Genomic DNA, 19,005 nt, shown 5'->3' with positions numbered 1-19,005 from the left:
TTACTTCAAAAGTGAGCGCTCTGCTAGCACAGTCAGTGCTGCAGTGCAACGGAAAGAAAAAAAAGAAAAAGCTGCCTGCTGCTCTGTACTCCAAATAGAGCTGGGTTTCTGCGTACTGCAGTCACTGTCCTGCGGGAAGCCGCAGATCTACAAGCCCACAGGGTGTTGCATGTGGATGGGTTGTAAACTTATAGATCTGCTACTTCCGATGCAGCGTGTATGACGCTCGCATGTGCGACACACAGCGACTTGTAAACAAACCAACAACGTGCACCCAAAAAAATAATCTCTCAGTTGAACACATTTTAAATGTGTGAAACTTTTCCACCCATTTTATATGAGTAAATTTATATATGGGATATATGTAGTCCCAAGTCAAATCTACATTCAATGCAATGCATGTTGTTCAATTAGTCCAACTCATTTTCATTAACTTAAGCCAAGTTAATTATATGAACTTAATTAATTTACGTTTGTCCAACTCAAACAAATGTTAACGTAAATGTGTTGGTTCAACTCATTTTTATGGAATTAAGCTAAGATAAATAAAATACTTTTACATTTACATAAGAAGAGTTCGGTTTCAGGTTTTCTTCTGGATGATTTGTTTCAAGTTTTACAATATCAACATACAGATGCATAATGGATATATGCAATAGCAGTGATTATTGAATAATCAGAACATTTAAGAGAAAACCAACGCAATAACCTTAAAGTTACCATGAGTTCTTCTCTTTTAGCCTAGCATAGGGAGGGAGCTCAAGCTTAAACTAGCAGCCTAGCAGTTAGGGTTAGGGTTTAGGCTCAAATACTGACAAATCAAATTCTGACATATGACAGTCATCTTGCCAAGGCAGACACATTGATATGATACATTTAGCATTTTTAGCTCCCGAAAGCTTAAACATTTCCCTGAAAACCTAGAAAAATGCTGTTCCCAGCATGCTTTGCATAACATGTGACCAACTTATTTGACCAATCAAGGGAAAGGGCTGGAGTCACTTCTCAGATCTGTAAAATGTACTTAATAAAATTGAGTTGGATTCAAACAATATTCTCAGAATGATTTCAGCCTTAAAAACTACTCAATAAAATTGGTGAGAGGCGTGGTTTATGGGACTCTGGGAGTTTTCATTGGAACTCATTTTCAATGTGTTTTTAAATTCCATTACTAAGATTTGAGTTACATGAATGTAATATAAATGCATAATGTTAAATGAATAGATTTTGTATAAGCACTATTAATTACATTTGAGTTGGAACAATTTAATAAAAATGCATATATTGTAAATGTATATATTTAAGGTAAGCACGATTAATATTTGTTCAGTTACATCAATTCAATACATTTGCATATATTATAATTAAATACATTTAAATAAAGCCAACATAATGTAAATGTATCACATCTGGCACTATTAATAATATTTGAGTTATATCAATTAAATGTATATGCTTATGCCTTGAAGTGAAGTAATTAAATAAAGCAAACATAATTTATATGTGTCACATTTATAGGGGGGTTGAATCAGTTTTTTGGGTGTGGTAGTTGAGTTCCATCACTATGGATTCATTATTCCAGTGGAGAAACGCAAGTTTGGATTTTATAAGAATGCGACAGTAATGGATTGGATAACACTTTTCCCAGTAGAACCATCAGAAGTCCCCGTGCTTGTCGACAGCAAAGGTAATAATCACAGCATCAGCTTTTATGGCAAAGGGCTACTATAGAGTATTGGTTTTCAAAGTGGGGTCCGGGGACCCCCAAGGGTCCTTGAGGGAGTTCTAGGGGGTCCTCGGCGAAATGATAGGAACCAAATGGACCCTTGGTTATGTGTAACTCAGGGGAGTGTACAAATGGAACCAAATGGACCCTAATGAACCCTTGGGTATGTGTAACTCAGGGGAGTGTACAAATGGAACCAAATGGACCCTAATGGGTCCATTTGGTTCCATTTAAACTTAAGACAAGAGCCTGATCCATGTCAAACTGGGGGTCCTTGACATTGATTTTTTTTAGAACTACTGCAGTAGAGCCATAAGATAACAAGTAGACATGATGTGTGCCAGACTTCAAATGTTGCACTTAGCCTACTTTATACTGCTGTTACTGTTGTAAAGTGGATCTCTTTGAAATGATCTTATTGACTGAATAACAGCAGGCTCTTTTACTAGTTTTATTTGGTGATCTGATCTGTGGCATTGCTGAGGATTGATCTGATCTGTGGCATTGGTGAGGATGTATTTTAGTTTTTCAGTGTTATTATAGCAGCTTTGCAAAGTACAATTATTGCACTGTACTGAAGCCTGAAGGGCCAGGCCTTTTGTGTGTTTGTTTTATATTTCTCCACCTGACCTGCTAAACTGCTAAAGTGAAGTTCTTAGAAATGGGTGTGTGAGACAGATTTTCAAACCATGTCAGAGGCTTTGTAGTTTACATTAATTATTTTTTGTATCTACATGTCTGTGTCTATTTAGAATGAACACAACAATGACATGATACTAAAATGATTTGTCATCCATCTTTCTTTACAATTTTCTGTTATTCCATGGTCTTTTATGAGATATCCATTATTTGAAGGTCAGCAATGCTACTTTATAGATTATAGCTTCTTAATTGAATGTAAAATTAATGTTTCATTAAACGTATGTATCAGATCACACCGTATCGCATCGAATCGTATCGAATCCAATCGAATCGCATAAAATTCCACAAAATCGAAATCGTATCGAAAATGCACCGTATCGAATCGTATCGAATCGTTCTGTATGTAAGATGTATCGTCTCTGAATCGAATCGTAGCCCATGTATCGGATACGTATCGAATCGCCTTGTAAGGGATGGATACACACCCCTACTAAATATACAAAGAAATTACTGACATAATTGACAACTTACTACTTAAAAAAATTACTTTGATAGTGGAAATAGCCGATCTACAAGCTTAACGCGTCGCGATGCGACACGTTGTGAGCTTGTAGATCGGCTATTTCCACTATTTCGGAAATTTTTCAACATTCACGATTATGACGATTATGTAATAATCCACCGTTTGTCAGCCTTCTGATTGGTCCCTGAGACTCCCTGACTGGCCAACCAGAAAAAAACATTCACTTTTTGCTATCGGGGGTGGAGTTTGTGCAGTGGAGAATGTTGCTTCAGGCTTTCAACAACGGTCCGCTCTGCGGAGCACGGCGTTCATGCAGTACGGCCGCGCGAGGTGATAGCGATTTCGCTCATTATAATGATAAGCTTCAACAGACTAGTTCACATGGACCTTATCAATGTAACTAAGAGTTACGATTGGGTACATATATTTTAAATGGGCAGAATTACGAAAGCCAGCCTATTATGTGAGGAGAACTATAATCTGGTTGTCATTTTCCTACCCAAGATGCACTGCGCTTTCTCTTTCTATTTCTCCTCTCTCTCTGATCCAGAGGATTAAACTAATTAAAACATATATTTTCAGGGGAAAACTACTGTTTTGTTTTATGTAACTACTGTACTTTTTTCTTCCCTTTTTATTAATATCACGTAGATGTGTTTTTTGGGGTACTTTATATAGCTGTAATGAGGCTATGAACAATCTTTTTTCCCCATCCACTTCCACTATAAAAGAATCTGCAATGGTGATTCTGTCCCACTGGGATTAAACAATTAAAACATATATTTTCGGGGGAAATCCCCTGTTTTGCAATGTAACTACTGTACCTTTGTCTTCCCTTTTTATTAATATCACCTAGATGTTTTTCCTTTGGTACTTTAAATTGCAATAATGAGGCAATGAAAATACCCTCTCCCTCCATTCACTGCCACTATAAAAACAATCTGCCCAGGGTCATCTGTACCACCATAGTAACAGGGCAGAATGGGGCGGGATTTGCAAATGAGAGAATTGTGACAGCCCTACTTATGGAGCAGGGAGAAACCTCAGTGTTCATTTAACTACTTTCAAACATTTTTATACCAGTAAGACTCCCTAATCGGGAGATAAGCGACCGTCAGGTCGCAGCGTGATTTTAGGCCAAAATGTGTAGGAGCAGTGTCCAAAAATGTGTTTGAAAAAATCGGCCTGATGGTGGCGCTAAATGGGACAGATCCATGTTGAGTGTAGACATGCTGTGCCAATTTGTGTGATTTTAGGGCAAAAATTGTAGGAGCAGTGTCCAAAAATGTGTTTTGCAAGAATCAGCCTCATGGTGGCACTAGAAGAGGGTCATGTGAGAATTGGTGGGTGGAGGTTGTGGTTTGGCAGGCAAGGAGTATGTGTGCAAAATGTGGCATGGATCGGGGCAACGGTTGCAGAGATATGAGCAGGGCAAAAGTGTGACGTGTGACAGACGGACTGACGGACGGACAGCTGGTCGAGGTTTTGACAGTAACTGCGACCTAACGGTCGCAATCAAGGTCCGTTATTTAATGGGTATATTATGAGCCACGGACCGCCATTTGGTTAGATTTAGCTTCTCAGACCCAAAACGTAGAAAATGTTGTCGTCGTTGGATAGGATTTTGTCCACAATTCCATGCTGTATTAATGTGGTACCATCAAAATAACACTTCTTCTACATTCTCTAATTGTGTAGACTTCTTGTAAACTAAGTAATGCAGATGTTTAACAATAGTTTAACTCTTGAGAGCGTAAAATGAAGCCAAATGTAATTTGGTTACCAACTCTCCATCATTTAGCTGGGGACCCCCAGCTAAATGATGTTTACACAGCACACGATTCAAACAAGGGTGCTTTTAATTGAAATTATTGCCCTTTAGATAAATTAACATGTTTGTCCTATAGTATCATTTTAGACATTTCAGTCTTTTGTTTACTTTAAGAATTGCTCCTTGATGGCACTCAGCAATTGCCTTCATGATTCTGTTTTTTATTATTCATTTGTCATCTCCTGTGAGCAAAGTCTGTCAATGACATTCTACTCCCTGTTTGCAGCCTAAAGGCAAGCTTTTTATTTAGGCCTAGAATTATTGAATGCTTTAACCAGTGAAAAATAGCAGATATACAAGCTCACAGCGCGGCACCGAGTGCCGCGCTGCGAGCTTGTAGATCTGCTATTTTTGAAAAAGTCTTGAAAATGTGTGCAAATCTTTGACTATAATGTATTTTCAAAGCGAATGTTTGTAACTCAAATTTTGCTTCTGGGTGGTCCCTGGAACTAAATATTTTGAGATGGGGGTCCGTGGCCAAATAAATATCATCTTGGGGGTCCTTCACATGAAAAGGTTTGAGAACCACTGACATGGTAGTCTCTCAAGAACAGGCTAGCTGAGCTCCAGTTAAGTGAAAAGGACGTTTTCTTTGACGATTGCTGACATAGAAACATAGGTTTTTCCAAAAACCTTAGAGGGATTCAGAAGACACTTATAGAATCAGGTCAAAATTCAAATTTTCAAAAATTTTCAAAAATAGCAGATCTACAAGCTCGCAACGCGGCACTCGGTGCCGCGCTGTGGGCTTGTATATCTGCTATTTTTCAATAGTTAAAGCATAAAATAATAATACACTATAATGTGTACCCGTTCTAAATGGGTTAATAGCACAGCAAAGAGAGAGATGGTGAAACAGGGACAGAGTCTGGGATTGACATGCAGAAAATCCATGAAAAATCAGTGAGCACACATCTCCTGACATCGTTATAAATTATTATTAATGCTGCTCCCATAGCTGGCGGAGTGCAAGCTGACGCAATTTGCGCCTCATGTTTTGTGCCATAGATTGTTTAAAGGACAACTTTAGTTTTTTTTACAACAAGGGTTCAAATTTTAGATTGTAATTAAAGAATATAAAAGATGAGTGTTAAATTCTTTTCATTTACCTCTTTCTATTGTTTTAGAGATTCTTATTTCAGTGGTTGGGGGCATGCGTACAAGTGGATAAATATGTCATTTTACACAGAATAAGCCCATTCCCAAGATACAACGCAACCTTTCATGGTTGGATGTGACTTATGGGGGCTAGAAGTGTTACTGTAAATAGCAATAAAGAAACTGCTGGCTTATTATGTCTAAAAAAGACCACATGTACGCATGCCCCCATGCGTACGCATGCCCCACATTTTAGCACGGTAAACACGATAAAACAATAAAACGAAGCAAATGAAAACATTTTAACACTCACTTTTGCTTTTCTCTAATTACAATCTAAAATATAAACCCTTGTTGTAAAAAAACAAAGTTGTCCTTTAAATACTTTGGGCCCTAACAGCTCATCCGCACTACCCGCGATGCGACGTGAGCGACAAAATCTCATTTCAATGAGGACGTCCTGACCTACCTCGAGCCACAACGCGCCGTGCCGCGACGTCGTCCACCCCTCCTGTTTTCGCTCACGGAGCCTCTATTTGAGCGAGGTTTCGTGGCGACGTCCATAGATGTGAATGGCCATGTCCTGCCCCCCACCCATTGGTTCAGGTTATGTCACGAAGCAATGGCCAACGCTCCATATGCGGACAGTATTTCGCGGGACATCGCGTCGCTCGCTCGCGTGCAGTGCGGAAGAGGTGTAAGGTTGCTGTGTAGTTTAGCCTGTAGTTTGATATTTAATTTTGTGTGCATGTGAAAGGCATTTGAGATTCCTCTTCATCCTGAATCTTTAGTGGGATTAATATTAATACCCTTAAGGTCTTTGCACACTGCTGCGTTTTTCGGGCCGAATATCGGAGTGAATTTCGGAGCGCGTGAATAAAAAAATCAACCTCACGTTATGTCAATCACGTTTGCACACTGCCGCCCGTTTCGTATTTATTTTCGGACCAGGGTTGATTTTTTCCGATTTTCGCAGCTGTCGCACTGAGTCCCTTGCTCTCTCTCCCTTTCCTCTCTCTCTCCCTGGCCTACGGCTTTCGGATTTCCAAAAGGAAAACACGCAGTGCAGTGTGCAACCACCTTTAGACCAAGTTTTGAAAAAGTTATCGTCTATGCACAGAGGTTTTATCCTCATTCTTTTATTTTTATTTTTTAATAATGATATCATAGAATATATCCCAGGGCAGTCCTTGAGGCTACCCAACGTAATGGAGTCACGTGAAGCTGGAAAGAACATTATCGATCATGCGAAACCCACAAAATGGTCCTTGTGACTTTAAAGTAATGTTGCAGAAGTAACAACCTCTGTTTGGATAGCTCTCGGCCACACACGCCCCAGAGGGTCCCGCGTGCGAGAGGGGGTGATCAGCGTTTTACAATCTGGAGCGGCTGTAAATGTCACAGTCAGTGCACGGAAGTGAAGAGTGTCCTCCTTTGACTGGATCGTATCCTCCTAAACCCCAATGCCTGCTGCTACAGGCAGATAGTGGAGACACTGGATCTTTGGCCGGCTGGATCTGTGTTTGTGTGTGTCAGACAGAGATAGGGATGTGAATGTGAAGGGACGTGCAGGACGAGTGGGGGGAGGAGTGTGTGTGTGTGTGTGTGTGTGTGTGTGTGTGTGTGTGTGTGTGTGTGCGTGTGCGTGCGTGCGTGTGTCTGTCTTATCTTTTATTCATAGTCGGGTCGGGGACCCACAGACCCAAAAGCTCAAGGAATAGGGTTGAACCTGGGATGTCATGCCATACTTTTTATTTCTGTTTTATCTATTAGTTTGATCATTAAGGTCCACAGAATGAGAGGCCTGCCCTGCATCGCGAAAATAATTCACTATACAGGAAAAGAAAGAATATAAAAAAGTGAAAAGATCTGCTTTAAGTAGCATGTGAGGGGTCAAACTAGGTGTTTTTCATTATTCTGAATCCATTGCAAGCATTTGTTTTGCACGAAAAACATTCTGTGGGCTAAGAACGGCCCCACAAAACTGTGAAAAGTGATGACTCATCACTGTGATGACTGTGAAAAGTCATGACTCATCACTTTTCACAGTTTTGTCGGGCCGTTTTTAGCCCAAGGAATGTTTTTCGTGCAAAACAAATGCTTGCAATGGATTGAGAATCCTGAAAAAAACTTTTTTTATTTTTATATATTTTTCTTTTCTTGTATAGTGAAGTCAATGAGACAGTGAATATACAAATGGCCATAACCTTTTTCCACGATGTTTCCGGCAGAGCAGGCCTCTGATTCTATGGAACTTAATGACCAAACTAATAGATAAAACAGAAATAAAAAGTACGGCATGACATCAAAGGTCATCTCACATTTTGGGTGACTGGGTCCCCGGCTATCATGGAATTGCTTACATTAGTTTGTTGTAAAATGTATAACATATTAAAAGAAATCGCACCAGTGCGAAGTGAGCCACCTGGTATCAAACACGAAACACGTGCATATCTCCTTGTATGGGCCGTTCTGTTATCTCCATACATGGAGATCCGTGCTACTACACACATTGTCATACTTACGCACACAAAGCCACACGTACAGTACAGTAGGAGCGGTTTGGACCGCTCAAAAACCTTGGAAATATATACAATATTTATATTTTTTTTTACTAAACTGCTCCACAAGGCGCAAGCTGGTATAAAAGTGCGGTGTCATTTCTTGTTATTATAATATAAATGGTTAGACAGAATTCAGTTCCCGTGAAACCGCTCCACAAGTCTAAACACTAAACTGCTCCACAAGTCTAAACACTAAACTGCTCCACAAGTGTAAACACTAAACTGCTCCACAAGGCTAGTCCACAAGGCGCCGGTATAAAAGGATTGTGTAATTTCTTGTTAAATATAGGAAGGAACACGTTAAAATGGTATTTTTACTCGAGACGGGACCCATAAAAAGTGGTCAGTGACCCACATATGGGTCCCGACCCAGTGTTTGGGAACCACTGGGTTAGATATGGCTGCGGTGTGTGTTTGTGTGTAAACTTAACCCATTTAGGCCTAGAATTATTGAATGCTTTAACTATTGAAAAATAGCAGATATACAAGCTCACAGCGCGGCACCGAGTGCCGCGCTGCGAGCTTGTAGATCTGCTATTTTTTGAAAAAGTTGTGAAAATGTGTGCAAATCTTTGAATATATGTATTTTCAAAGCAAACGTTTGTAACTCAAATTCTGCTTCTGGGGGTGGTCCCTGGAACTAGATATTTTGAGATGGGGGTCCGTGGCCAAATAAATATCGGTTTGGGGGTCCTTCACATGAAAAGGTTTGAGCACCACTGACATAGTAGTCTCTCAAGAACAGGCTAACTGAGCTCCATTTAAGTGAAAAGGACCTTTTCTTTGACGATGGCTATAGCCAGATTGCTGACATAGAAACATCGGTTTTTCAGAAAACCTTAGAAGGATTCAAAAGACACTTATAGATTCGGGTCAAAATTCTAATTTTCACAATTTTTTCAAAAATAGCAGATCTACAAGCTCGCAGCGCGGCACTCGGTGCCGCGCTGTGAGCTTGTATATCTGCTATTTTTCAATAGTTAAAGCATAACATAATGATACACAAAAGAGGGGCCAACACATCATGTGCTGTGCTGAGAAGCAGGAAGCCTGTAGTGCTGTCCCTAATGAGTGATAAATGTGTCTCCCAGTCACTTCACACTGGTCACATCATGACCCACCGTCACCTCCGCCCAAAGGAACACACTCAGCGCTTTTGGTCTTCACACAGCCCTCCCCTCTGGCAGGGGGAATCAGCCTGAGGCAAATGTGTGTTGTTGTTTTTGAGCGGTGGTAGACCGCTCCATAGCGTGGCCGTGTGTGTATCCGTGTATGTATGTATGTAATATGTATTTGTGTATGTAGCCTGAGGTATGTAGCCTGAGTACCCCTGGGTGATCATCAGAGAGGGTGCAGTTGAGTGTAGCCTGAGCATCAATCTGCAATACACACACACACACACACACACACACACACACACACACACACACACACACACACACACACACACACGCACACACACACACACACACACACACACACACACCTGGGTGAGCAACACACACACACACACACACACACACACACAGTTGTGATTTTATAATAGGGACATTGCGGTTGAAGTCGTCAAAGTAAAAAATCTGAATCTGAATCGGATGCCTTTAAATCCCAATAACCTTCAGCTAACCTTTCCTTTTCATGTGGTAGCGTAAGGTCTCTACGCCCTGCTTAATATGTTGAGTGTACGTGAGATCAATTACAGGTGATTTATTGTACCTTTGTGCTTGGTGCAACAGAGTGTAAACCACACGGGCCAGGGACATGCTGGGCCCCTGATTCAGCCCGGGAAAAAGAGTTGGAGAGGCCCTCATTGTGTGACAAGCCAAGTGACAAGCCAGTGGGCCAATTACATGAGTTATATTTCGTTGTTGTCGGGTGGAAACCTTGTATGTAGAAAACTGTTTGTTTTGTATATTTATCATTTTAAAAATGATTTAAACTAGTGAAAACAGCCGATCTACAAGCACACAACGCCTCGCTACTTTTGTGCAACGGCCTTGTATGATGAAGCAGGGCTTTGCTTTGCGAAAGAATTTGTGAATTTGAAACTTGGAGATACGAGGTTTCTGCCCGACAGTGACGATTTACTTTGATGGCCGCCCAGCCCCCAAAATGGAACAAAGGCCGACATTTTATTTAAATTCTTTTCCTAATGGCCGGCCTGGACTGGCCGGGAATGAACCGGCCGTTCGGGAGTTGTCCCGCTTTTCCCAATGGCCAGCACGTCCCCTGCTGTCTTCTCTCCTGCCTCAGCTGCCAGACTGTATGACTGTATGTGTGTATGTTACATTTACCACTTATTGGATCACAGACTTTATGACTGTATGTGTATGTTACATTTACCACTTATTGGATCACAGGGACAGTTTGGAATTGACAGACTGATTTCAAGGCTTTGAGGCTGACTGCTACTGTATCGGGTTGACAGGAAGTTTTAGATTGTAAATAAGCAAGCGAGTACATTATCCCATTTAGAACGGGTTCACATTATTGTGTAATATCATTATTTTATGCTTTAACTATTGAAAAATAGCAGATATACAAGCTCACAGCGCGGCACCGAGTGCCGCGCTGCAAGCTTGTAGATCTGCTATTTTTGAAAAAACGATTCTATAAGTGTCTTTTGAATCCTTCTAAGGTTTTTGGAGCGGTGAAAGCGCTCCCAATCGACAGGTATGTCTGTGGCTGGCTGGCTATGTGGCTGGCTGGCTGGCTGGCTGGGTATGTCCGTAGCATGGCAATACCTTGAGTGGCCACACAAGTTAAAGGAGGGGCGCTGTTGTGCAGGCACAAACACACACACACACACACACACACACACACACACACACACACACACACACACACACACACACACACACAGATTCACCGCTCCACTTCGAACCGAGGTTTGATTTTTTGAAAAGCCCATGTTTCTATGTCAACAATCCGGCCAGCCATCGTCAAAGAAAAGGTCCTTTTCACTTAGCTGGAGCTCAGTTAGACTGTTCTTGAGAGACTGCTATGTCAGAGGTGCTCAAACCTTTTCATGTGAAGGACCCCAAAATGATATTCATTTGGCCACGGACCCCCATCTCAAAATATTTAGTTCCAGGGACCACCCAGAAGCAAAATTTGAGTTACAAACGTTCGCTTTGAACGAAAAATAGCAGATCTACATGCTCACAGTGTGGCACTCTGTGCCACGCTGTGAGTTTGTATATCTGCTATTTTTCACAGGTTAAAGCATTCAATAATTCTATGCCTTAATGGGTTATATCAAAGCTGCGTCAGCGCACCATAAGCCGGTCAACCACTTTCATCCTGGCGTCCTTATTTTATGCAAATGTTTACTGCCGTAAACATTGATAATGGCCGATCTACAGGTGCAATGCGTTGTGAGCTTTATCGTACCATAAAATGCAGCCATAGCCAAGCAAGGGCTTAAAGTTGCTATAAGTAATTCTTTGGCCAGCAGTCAGAATTTTACTCTCACTTTTTTTTTTTTTTTAGATTCAGACGGATAGCAATGGGTTAGCAATGGGTTAAAAAAATCTAGTCTCTAAGACACCTCTAGCGGCAGCAGTCTGGCCCGAAAACAGAGAGACGTCAGCACCAGCCGCCACGCTATTGGTCAAATATCAAATTCGGCGATTTCTAAAACTGTCCTATCAACGAATAAACTCTCTTTATTGGCTACGCCACTTGTCAATCATTTTAGTCCCACCCATGGTCCCACTGGCCGACGTTTCATTATCCAATGAGGTTTGAAAACATCCGGTTTGAAAACCAACTGAAGAAGAACATATAGTATGCAGTACGCATGCGCGCCACAGCTCACTGCTCCGTCGTGTTGCTCTGCTCTTCTGGAGGGAAAAACAAACAAGGTTCTACTTTATTGTTACGTCTTTTGTACAGGTACATGAGAGTAAAACGTATTATTTTTTACTTATGGCTGACTGGGAGAAAAAGCTTCCTATTCCACCACTGCCCACAACGGCTTACTCTGCAAAGAAGAAGACTAAAGAGACAACTTAGTTTTTTTTACAACAAGGGTTCCTATTTTAAGATGAGTATTAAAATGTTTTCATTTACTGCTTTCTATCCTTTAGCGATATTAGCAGTAGCCCATATATTCAGTGGTGGGGGCATGCCATGCGTATGGGGCTGTTAAGTATGACATCATTTTGTAGGCAGAGGAGAATTTCTGCCCCCAGTTTCCGTGAATCTTTTTACTATCTATACTATAATTTTGCGAATGTCTGTCTGTCTGAGTGAGTGAGTGAGTGAGTGAGTGAGTGTCTGTCACAGCGTTTCTCCTCAGTGGCTGGAGCAATTGATCTGAAATCGCATCACCATAAGCATATGAACACACCTAACATAACTGTGAAGCCCGTTTGTCACTTTCACAAATCGTATGCTGTATATTAGCATTTTTATGGTGTATCTACTATCTATTCTGCATCTAGCTTGAGGCTCATCTATTCTGCATCTAGCATGAGGCAACATGTTTAACCAGCTCTCTCTGTGTGTGTGTGTGTGTGTGTGTGTGTGTGTGTGGTGTGTGTGTGTGTGTGTGTGTGTGTGTGTGTGTGTGTGTGCGTGGGCGGGTGGGCGGGCGGGCTGGGGGGGGGGGGGGTTGGGTTAGCCATTAAACGAAACTGGTATTTCTTACATTGATGCTCCTACATATTATCATTATATTATCATGCAAGCACCAGTTAAAGTTACTTTCCATCCCTCATATACTGTATGCACAGTGCACATCCCATAACCCACACACTGCACATCATTTTGGAGCTCATATCTTTGAACGGGTAAGGGCTAGTTTTTACTATTTACACATTTTTCTTCTCTTTGTTGTTGAAAGGAAAGTGTTAGAATTATACTTTAGTCGTTATTTTTTAGTCGTTGTTTTTTGAAATAGTGAGGGACAGAAAATGCTCTGGGGGCAGATTCTCCTCTGCCTACAAAATGATGTCACGGCTTAAAAGCCCCATAAGTGGCTAAATACCGGTATGTCGTTTTAGACAAGACACACAAAGCCGACAATTTCTTCATTACTCTTTACAGTAACACTACTAGCCATACATACTACTAACTATAATTCACATCTAGCCATGAAAGATTGAGGTGCATCGGGGCACCCGCTGGCCTAGTGGTCTAGGCGCATACCACATTCTAGGCTATGATGCCTGCTGGTGTCGCCGGTTCGATTCCCGATCCAGGCGACCTTTGCCGCGTGTCATTCCCCCATCTCTCTCCCCACTTCCTGTCAGTCTACTACTGTATATCCTATCAAATAAAGGCATAAAAAAGCCCCAAAAAACTAATATTAAAAAGATTGCGGTGCATCTTGGGAATGGACTTATTATATTTAGCCACTTGTACGGATGCCCCCACCCACTGAAATCAAAAACATTAAAATCGCTAAAACAATAGAAAGCAGTAAATTAAATCATTTTAGCACTCATCTTTTCTTTTCTCTAATCTGAAATATGAACCCTTGTTGTAAAAGGTGAGTAAATCGTCTCCGATCGGTTGCGTTAATGTCTCACCAGAAGCTACCTTCCCTGATGAACCAGCCTACCAATCTGCTAATGCACTACTGCACTGTGTCAACCTTCCCTTCACCAAACATGAATCTCTCAGGTTGAACGTTCACTCATTCAATTAGACGTGGATTTCCTGGATGCCATTGATGGTATTGATGACGACTGCTGATGTCAGCACCTCTGACAACGAGGTGCTCACTCATTGTGCCAGTGACATGCTGTGCAGTAGAGACTCATTGTGCCAGTTACATGCTGTGTAGTAGAGACTCATTTCTTCGCAAAGCAAAGCCCTGCTTCACCATACAAGGCCGTCGCACAAAAGTAGTGAAAACAGCCGATCTACAAGCACACAACGCCTCGCAACCGCGAGGCGTTGTGTGCTTGTAGATCGGCTGTTTTCACTAGTTTAAATACATTTTAAAATGATAAATACAAAACAAACGGTTTTGGACATACAAGGTTTCCACCCAACAACAACGAAATTTAACTCATGTAATTGGCCCACTGGCTTGTCACTTGCCATGATCTGAAATGGCAAATCTTTGAGTAGCAGCAGCGCTATAGAGAGAGATCTCTCTCTATAGCGCGCGATGAGGGCCTCTCCAACTCTTTTTCCCGGGCTGAATCAGGGGCCCAGCATGTCCCTGTTTATTTAACACATATTGAGTTGCAACTCACTATGTCCCAGAGAGCCTGAAGAACCAACATGATGACATATGACATCCAGTTTAGTGCAACGGGAAGACTTTTATGAAATGTGTGCAAAGCCAGCAGTTGTGCCAGCCATATGGCTTAAAGTGGGCGTGTCACGAAAAAAAGAAAAGAAAATCTTTGGCAATTTTTGGCTAAAATTGTTGATGACGTCACGGCGCGCCCGTACTGTACCATAGAGTTATAATGTACTGTACCTACAATGTACATTCTCTTCCCATAGCCCGGAGGGTCGCACTCGCAGCCCACAGAATGATATCGTCATTACGTGTCCCTTAGGGTCTGTGGATGACTCTGACCCACTTCAGTCACTGTTGTCAAGCCACGCGTGGAATAGTTCTGAGGCGTATGGGAACAATCAGATACTCTATTTTATTGCCACATGATGACCTAGAGACCCATGTTAACTGCTTGCAGTACAGCAAGCAATAAAAAAATGCATCATGACATCATCACAGAAAGTGATGTAATCACGATCAGATGGGTATACTTCTTGCATCCACACTGCATATTTTCAGAAATAGGCTATTTTCACAATTTCTGCCTCTAATATTTGACAATTTGTCATTTTATAGGTATTAAAAAGTCCTAAAATTGTCAGTCTAGAAACGTGCAGATACTCTATACACTTAAACTGTATGTTGGTTTGTTTACTGTTGAGTGGGAAACAATGTTGCACATTAAGTGAATCATCTGAAGACCCCCCAAAATATTTCGGAGACCCCCCTGGGGGTCCTGACCCACAGGTTGAGAACCACTGCATGATAGGATTGTGTCACTTTTGCAGGGAGCTATTCTTGTCTCCAAGTTGTGTCTTATACCCTGGTGTCTCTCCATCTCCCTGTGCCAATGCGCGTGTGCGTGCATAAATCCAATTTGTTGTTGTCGTTGATGGGTCTCTTAGGCGCACCACAGACATATGCGTGAAACATCTTATCCTTATCGTCTGAGAATGGCCACTGGGAGCGCCGTACTAATGCATTCTCAATGGAAGGTTGTTTGGTGTTTTGTCGTTGCCGTCTCTCTTCAAGAGCGTACAGGCTGCGGTTGAGCTAGAGACACGGCAACGACAAAAAACCAAACAACCTTCCATTGACAATGCATTAGTACGGTGTTTCCAGTGGCCATTCTCAGCCGATAAGGAGAAGATGTTTCACACAGCTGTGTGAGTCCAGCCTTAGAGATGTGTTTCTGCACTCAGCAGCCCACACAGTTCAGACCGTCAGGCTATAACCCACAAAGGCTTGAGGCTGTTTGCTGTGCTCCTTTTCTTACTGTAGTTTAAAGAAACTTGGACACTGGTGTTAAAAATGTTTTCTCCTTCACAGCACAAGGAACAAGCACACGCACGCACGCACGCACGCACGCACGCACGCACGCACGCACGCACGCACGCACGCACGCACACACACACACACACACACACACACACACACACACACACACACACACACACACACACACACACATGATCTCTGTGAAATTACTGACACATCTGTACAGTAACCTTGTCTCTTCGATGCAGCATTGCTTTTCCATACTTTTTTGAACCACACAATCTTCACCTTTTTTCCCTTCTTTTTTTAACCATGACATGGAAATACCTGTGGTGAGATGCTTTGAGCCTCACTGTAACTAGCGAAACCTCCAAGAGAAGTAATTTAACCCTCCATTTAGATGATAACCGTAGGGCTGCGGTGGCCATCTGAAACATTTGAAAGGAACACTCACAAGATTCAACCAGGTTGGCTTTGACGTGTGAATCTCATGAGCTGCTGATGGGTGTTGACGGTGTCTGTCAGACTTCATCTCAGTTTAATAAGAACACAGTGACATGGCACGCACAGCCTAATGAACCCTTTAAGACCTGGAATTATTTTATGCTTTAGTTATTCAAAATAGCAGATGTACAAGCTCACAGCGTGGCAGCGAGTGCAGAGCTTCGAGCTTTGCAAATCTTTGAATATATATTTTTCAAAGCAAACTTTTGGAAACTCGAGCCTCTGCTTCTGCACCATATTTTGAGATGTGGGTCTGTGGCCAAATACATGTAACTTTGAGGGTCCATTGATTTGAAAATGTTTGAGAACCACTGATTTAGAGGAAGGATTTAGAAGACATTTATGGAATCGAGTCAGAAATATTCAAAGACTTGCACAAATCTTCAAGATTTTTCAAAAATTGCTGATCTACAAGCTCACAGCGCGGCACTCTGTGCCGTGCTGTGAGCTTGTATATTCACTATTTTCTAATAGTTAAAGCATAAAATAATGGTTAAAGTAATAGTGCGTAATAATGCGCTCCAGGGTTAAAGAAAACAAATGTGTAGACCTTGCCAAGCCTCACAGCACTGAGCACTGAGGGAATAGCTTTGTACTCAAAATGCCAGTTACAGAAATAAAGTCCTTCAAACTGGAGTACAGTTTAACACATGTTTTCGAACATAGTTCTTCAGTTACTGACTGTCCTATTTGTTTCTGCCATGCTTTGCTGACGCATTGGTTAGCACTGAGAATGTCGAGCACTTAGTCATAGACGCTGAATCACTGGCCAAATGCTAAGGTTGACTCTTCTTTTTATCCCCCCTCCCTCTCTTCTGTCTCCCTCTCTGTCTTCCACAGATCGAGAGGACCAATCAATTCTTTGCACGTAAGTATTCACTTGGGTCAAATCTGCTTTATTATTTTTCTATCATTTCTTTCCTGCCCTGATATCATTATTGAGGGTACAGGGGTACATTAGACACTGAATTGGTTGCATGACTTCTAAATCTCACTCATTTTGTTGTAATGTTAAGTGGGTGAAAGCTGGTGGAAGAAAACCTTTGAAAAAGGTTAAACACACATACTGTACAAAAAAAGCATTTTGTTGTTTACATCTGTTAATACAAATAGTCAGCTCATGAAACTACCCACACACACCACAGTGTTTCTTAGAGGTGTGCAGCTTTACCACACCAGCCCACCCGTGGAAGCATACACACAGGCACTAGGCATAGCCGGTATCTATCTTTTAATACCTTCACAACTTCCTGACGTTTCAGTGGGGTGTAAAAAAACTAGAAAAATCGAAAGATTGAGCTGCGATAAAAGTCATTGTAGCTGTTGTCGTACTTCATGGCTATTCAACAGGGCGTCCGCCACCTCAAGGGGGACTTCAGAGTCATTATAGGGTGGCAGACAATTCGTTTCTGTTTGATAGTAACGTTTATTTAAAAAAATATCCACTTTTTATGAGATGGTAGGGAAGCTGAGAGGGATGGCGCAGAACTCTTGTAACTCTTTAAATTAGTATCATTATCTCCAATGCCACCTCTGTACCTTTTGTTATCTTTCTACTATTTTTCCTCTTTCTCAAGTTCCTCTAATGGCTTTGAACTTTTCAAAGCAATCAGGATAATTTCCATAAAACCAGCTATATATACAGTTCTTGTCTTCTCTCTTCCTCATCTTTGCTCTGTCTAAATTCTCTCTTCCTCATCTTTGCTCTGTCTAAAGCCGGGCAATTTGATTGCCCGGCTTTGATTACTTTTCATTGGTGCAGACGGACAGTGCACTCACCCACCGCCGTCCAAACCTGCCAGCGCTATTATTATTTTCTATTGTGAGGAGGTTGCCTACTACCTATGCCAGGGGTAGCACTACAGTAAAATCAATGACCATACATGAAGCTAGTTAACATTTGTTTGTTAGGTTTCTTTAGAACTTGATTATATTGTGTTTTTCTCTAGATAGATATCCATTTACATTGTTATATCGCTGTTAATGTACTGACCTATTATCTTGTTTATTACTGCGATGTTGTATCTGCTTATTGTAAGTCGCTTTGGATTAAAAGCGTCTGCTAAATGCCTAAACTGTAAACTGTAAACTGTATCCAAAGTGCGGCCCGGGGACCAAATACGGCCTGAGGAAGATGTTTACGGCTTCATTCCTAAATTGTACGATAAACGGTCAAACAAGAATATTTGATAGTATAATTTGTCAGGATTCCTTGTTCCCTGTTGTCTCAATCTGAAGGGGTCAAAGAAAGGCTATTTTTTTTTACCTTGCACGTCTGTTTAGTGTTTACATTTATTGGTAATATTTTGTTTTGTTTCCGAGCACACACCTGACAAACCTTTGATATTAAATATTGATGATGATAGGTAAATAAAATGAAGTAATTGACTTTGTTATGGTCCGACCGAAAGTTCATTTTGTCAGGAGATCTAGTCTGCCCTTGGGTGTTTTAATATTTTCCAATGTGGACCCTTTGAAAAAGGTTTGGACACCCCTGACCCCTGACCCCTGACAAACTGTGCAGAGGTGGCTGAAAATGTCAGTGGCCGCCATGCCTGGGGTCACAATTTGTATGACAGAATCCTGACAGAATAG

At 41.5% G+C, this 19,005-nt stretch overlaps 1 protein-coding gene across 1 annotated transcript in view; it reads left to right on the top strand.

The window, feature by feature from the left end:
• Window positions 1–19,005, top strand: part of LOC308281864 (myosin-10-like) — a gene marked incomplete at both ends in the record, with an annotated part of 106,691 nt that overhangs the window by 31,619 nt on the left and 56,067 nt on the right. Inside the window, 1 exon segment of the mRNA XM_080722190.1 lies at window positions 17,251–17,278. Within this exon segment, the coding sequence (XP_080578316.1) occupies window positions 17,251–17,278 (28 nt within the window).

This window comes from Nannobrachium achirus (genome assembly GCF_963921795.1).
Source record: "Nannobrachium achirus genome assembly, chromosome: 3".
NCBI classification, from domain to species: Eukaryota; Metazoa; Chordata; class Actinopteri; order Myctophiformes; family Myctophidae; genus Nannobrachium; species Nannobrachium achirus.
Note: the sequence above shows the minus strand (reverse complement) of the source record. Positions and strands in the feature narration are given on the sequence as shown.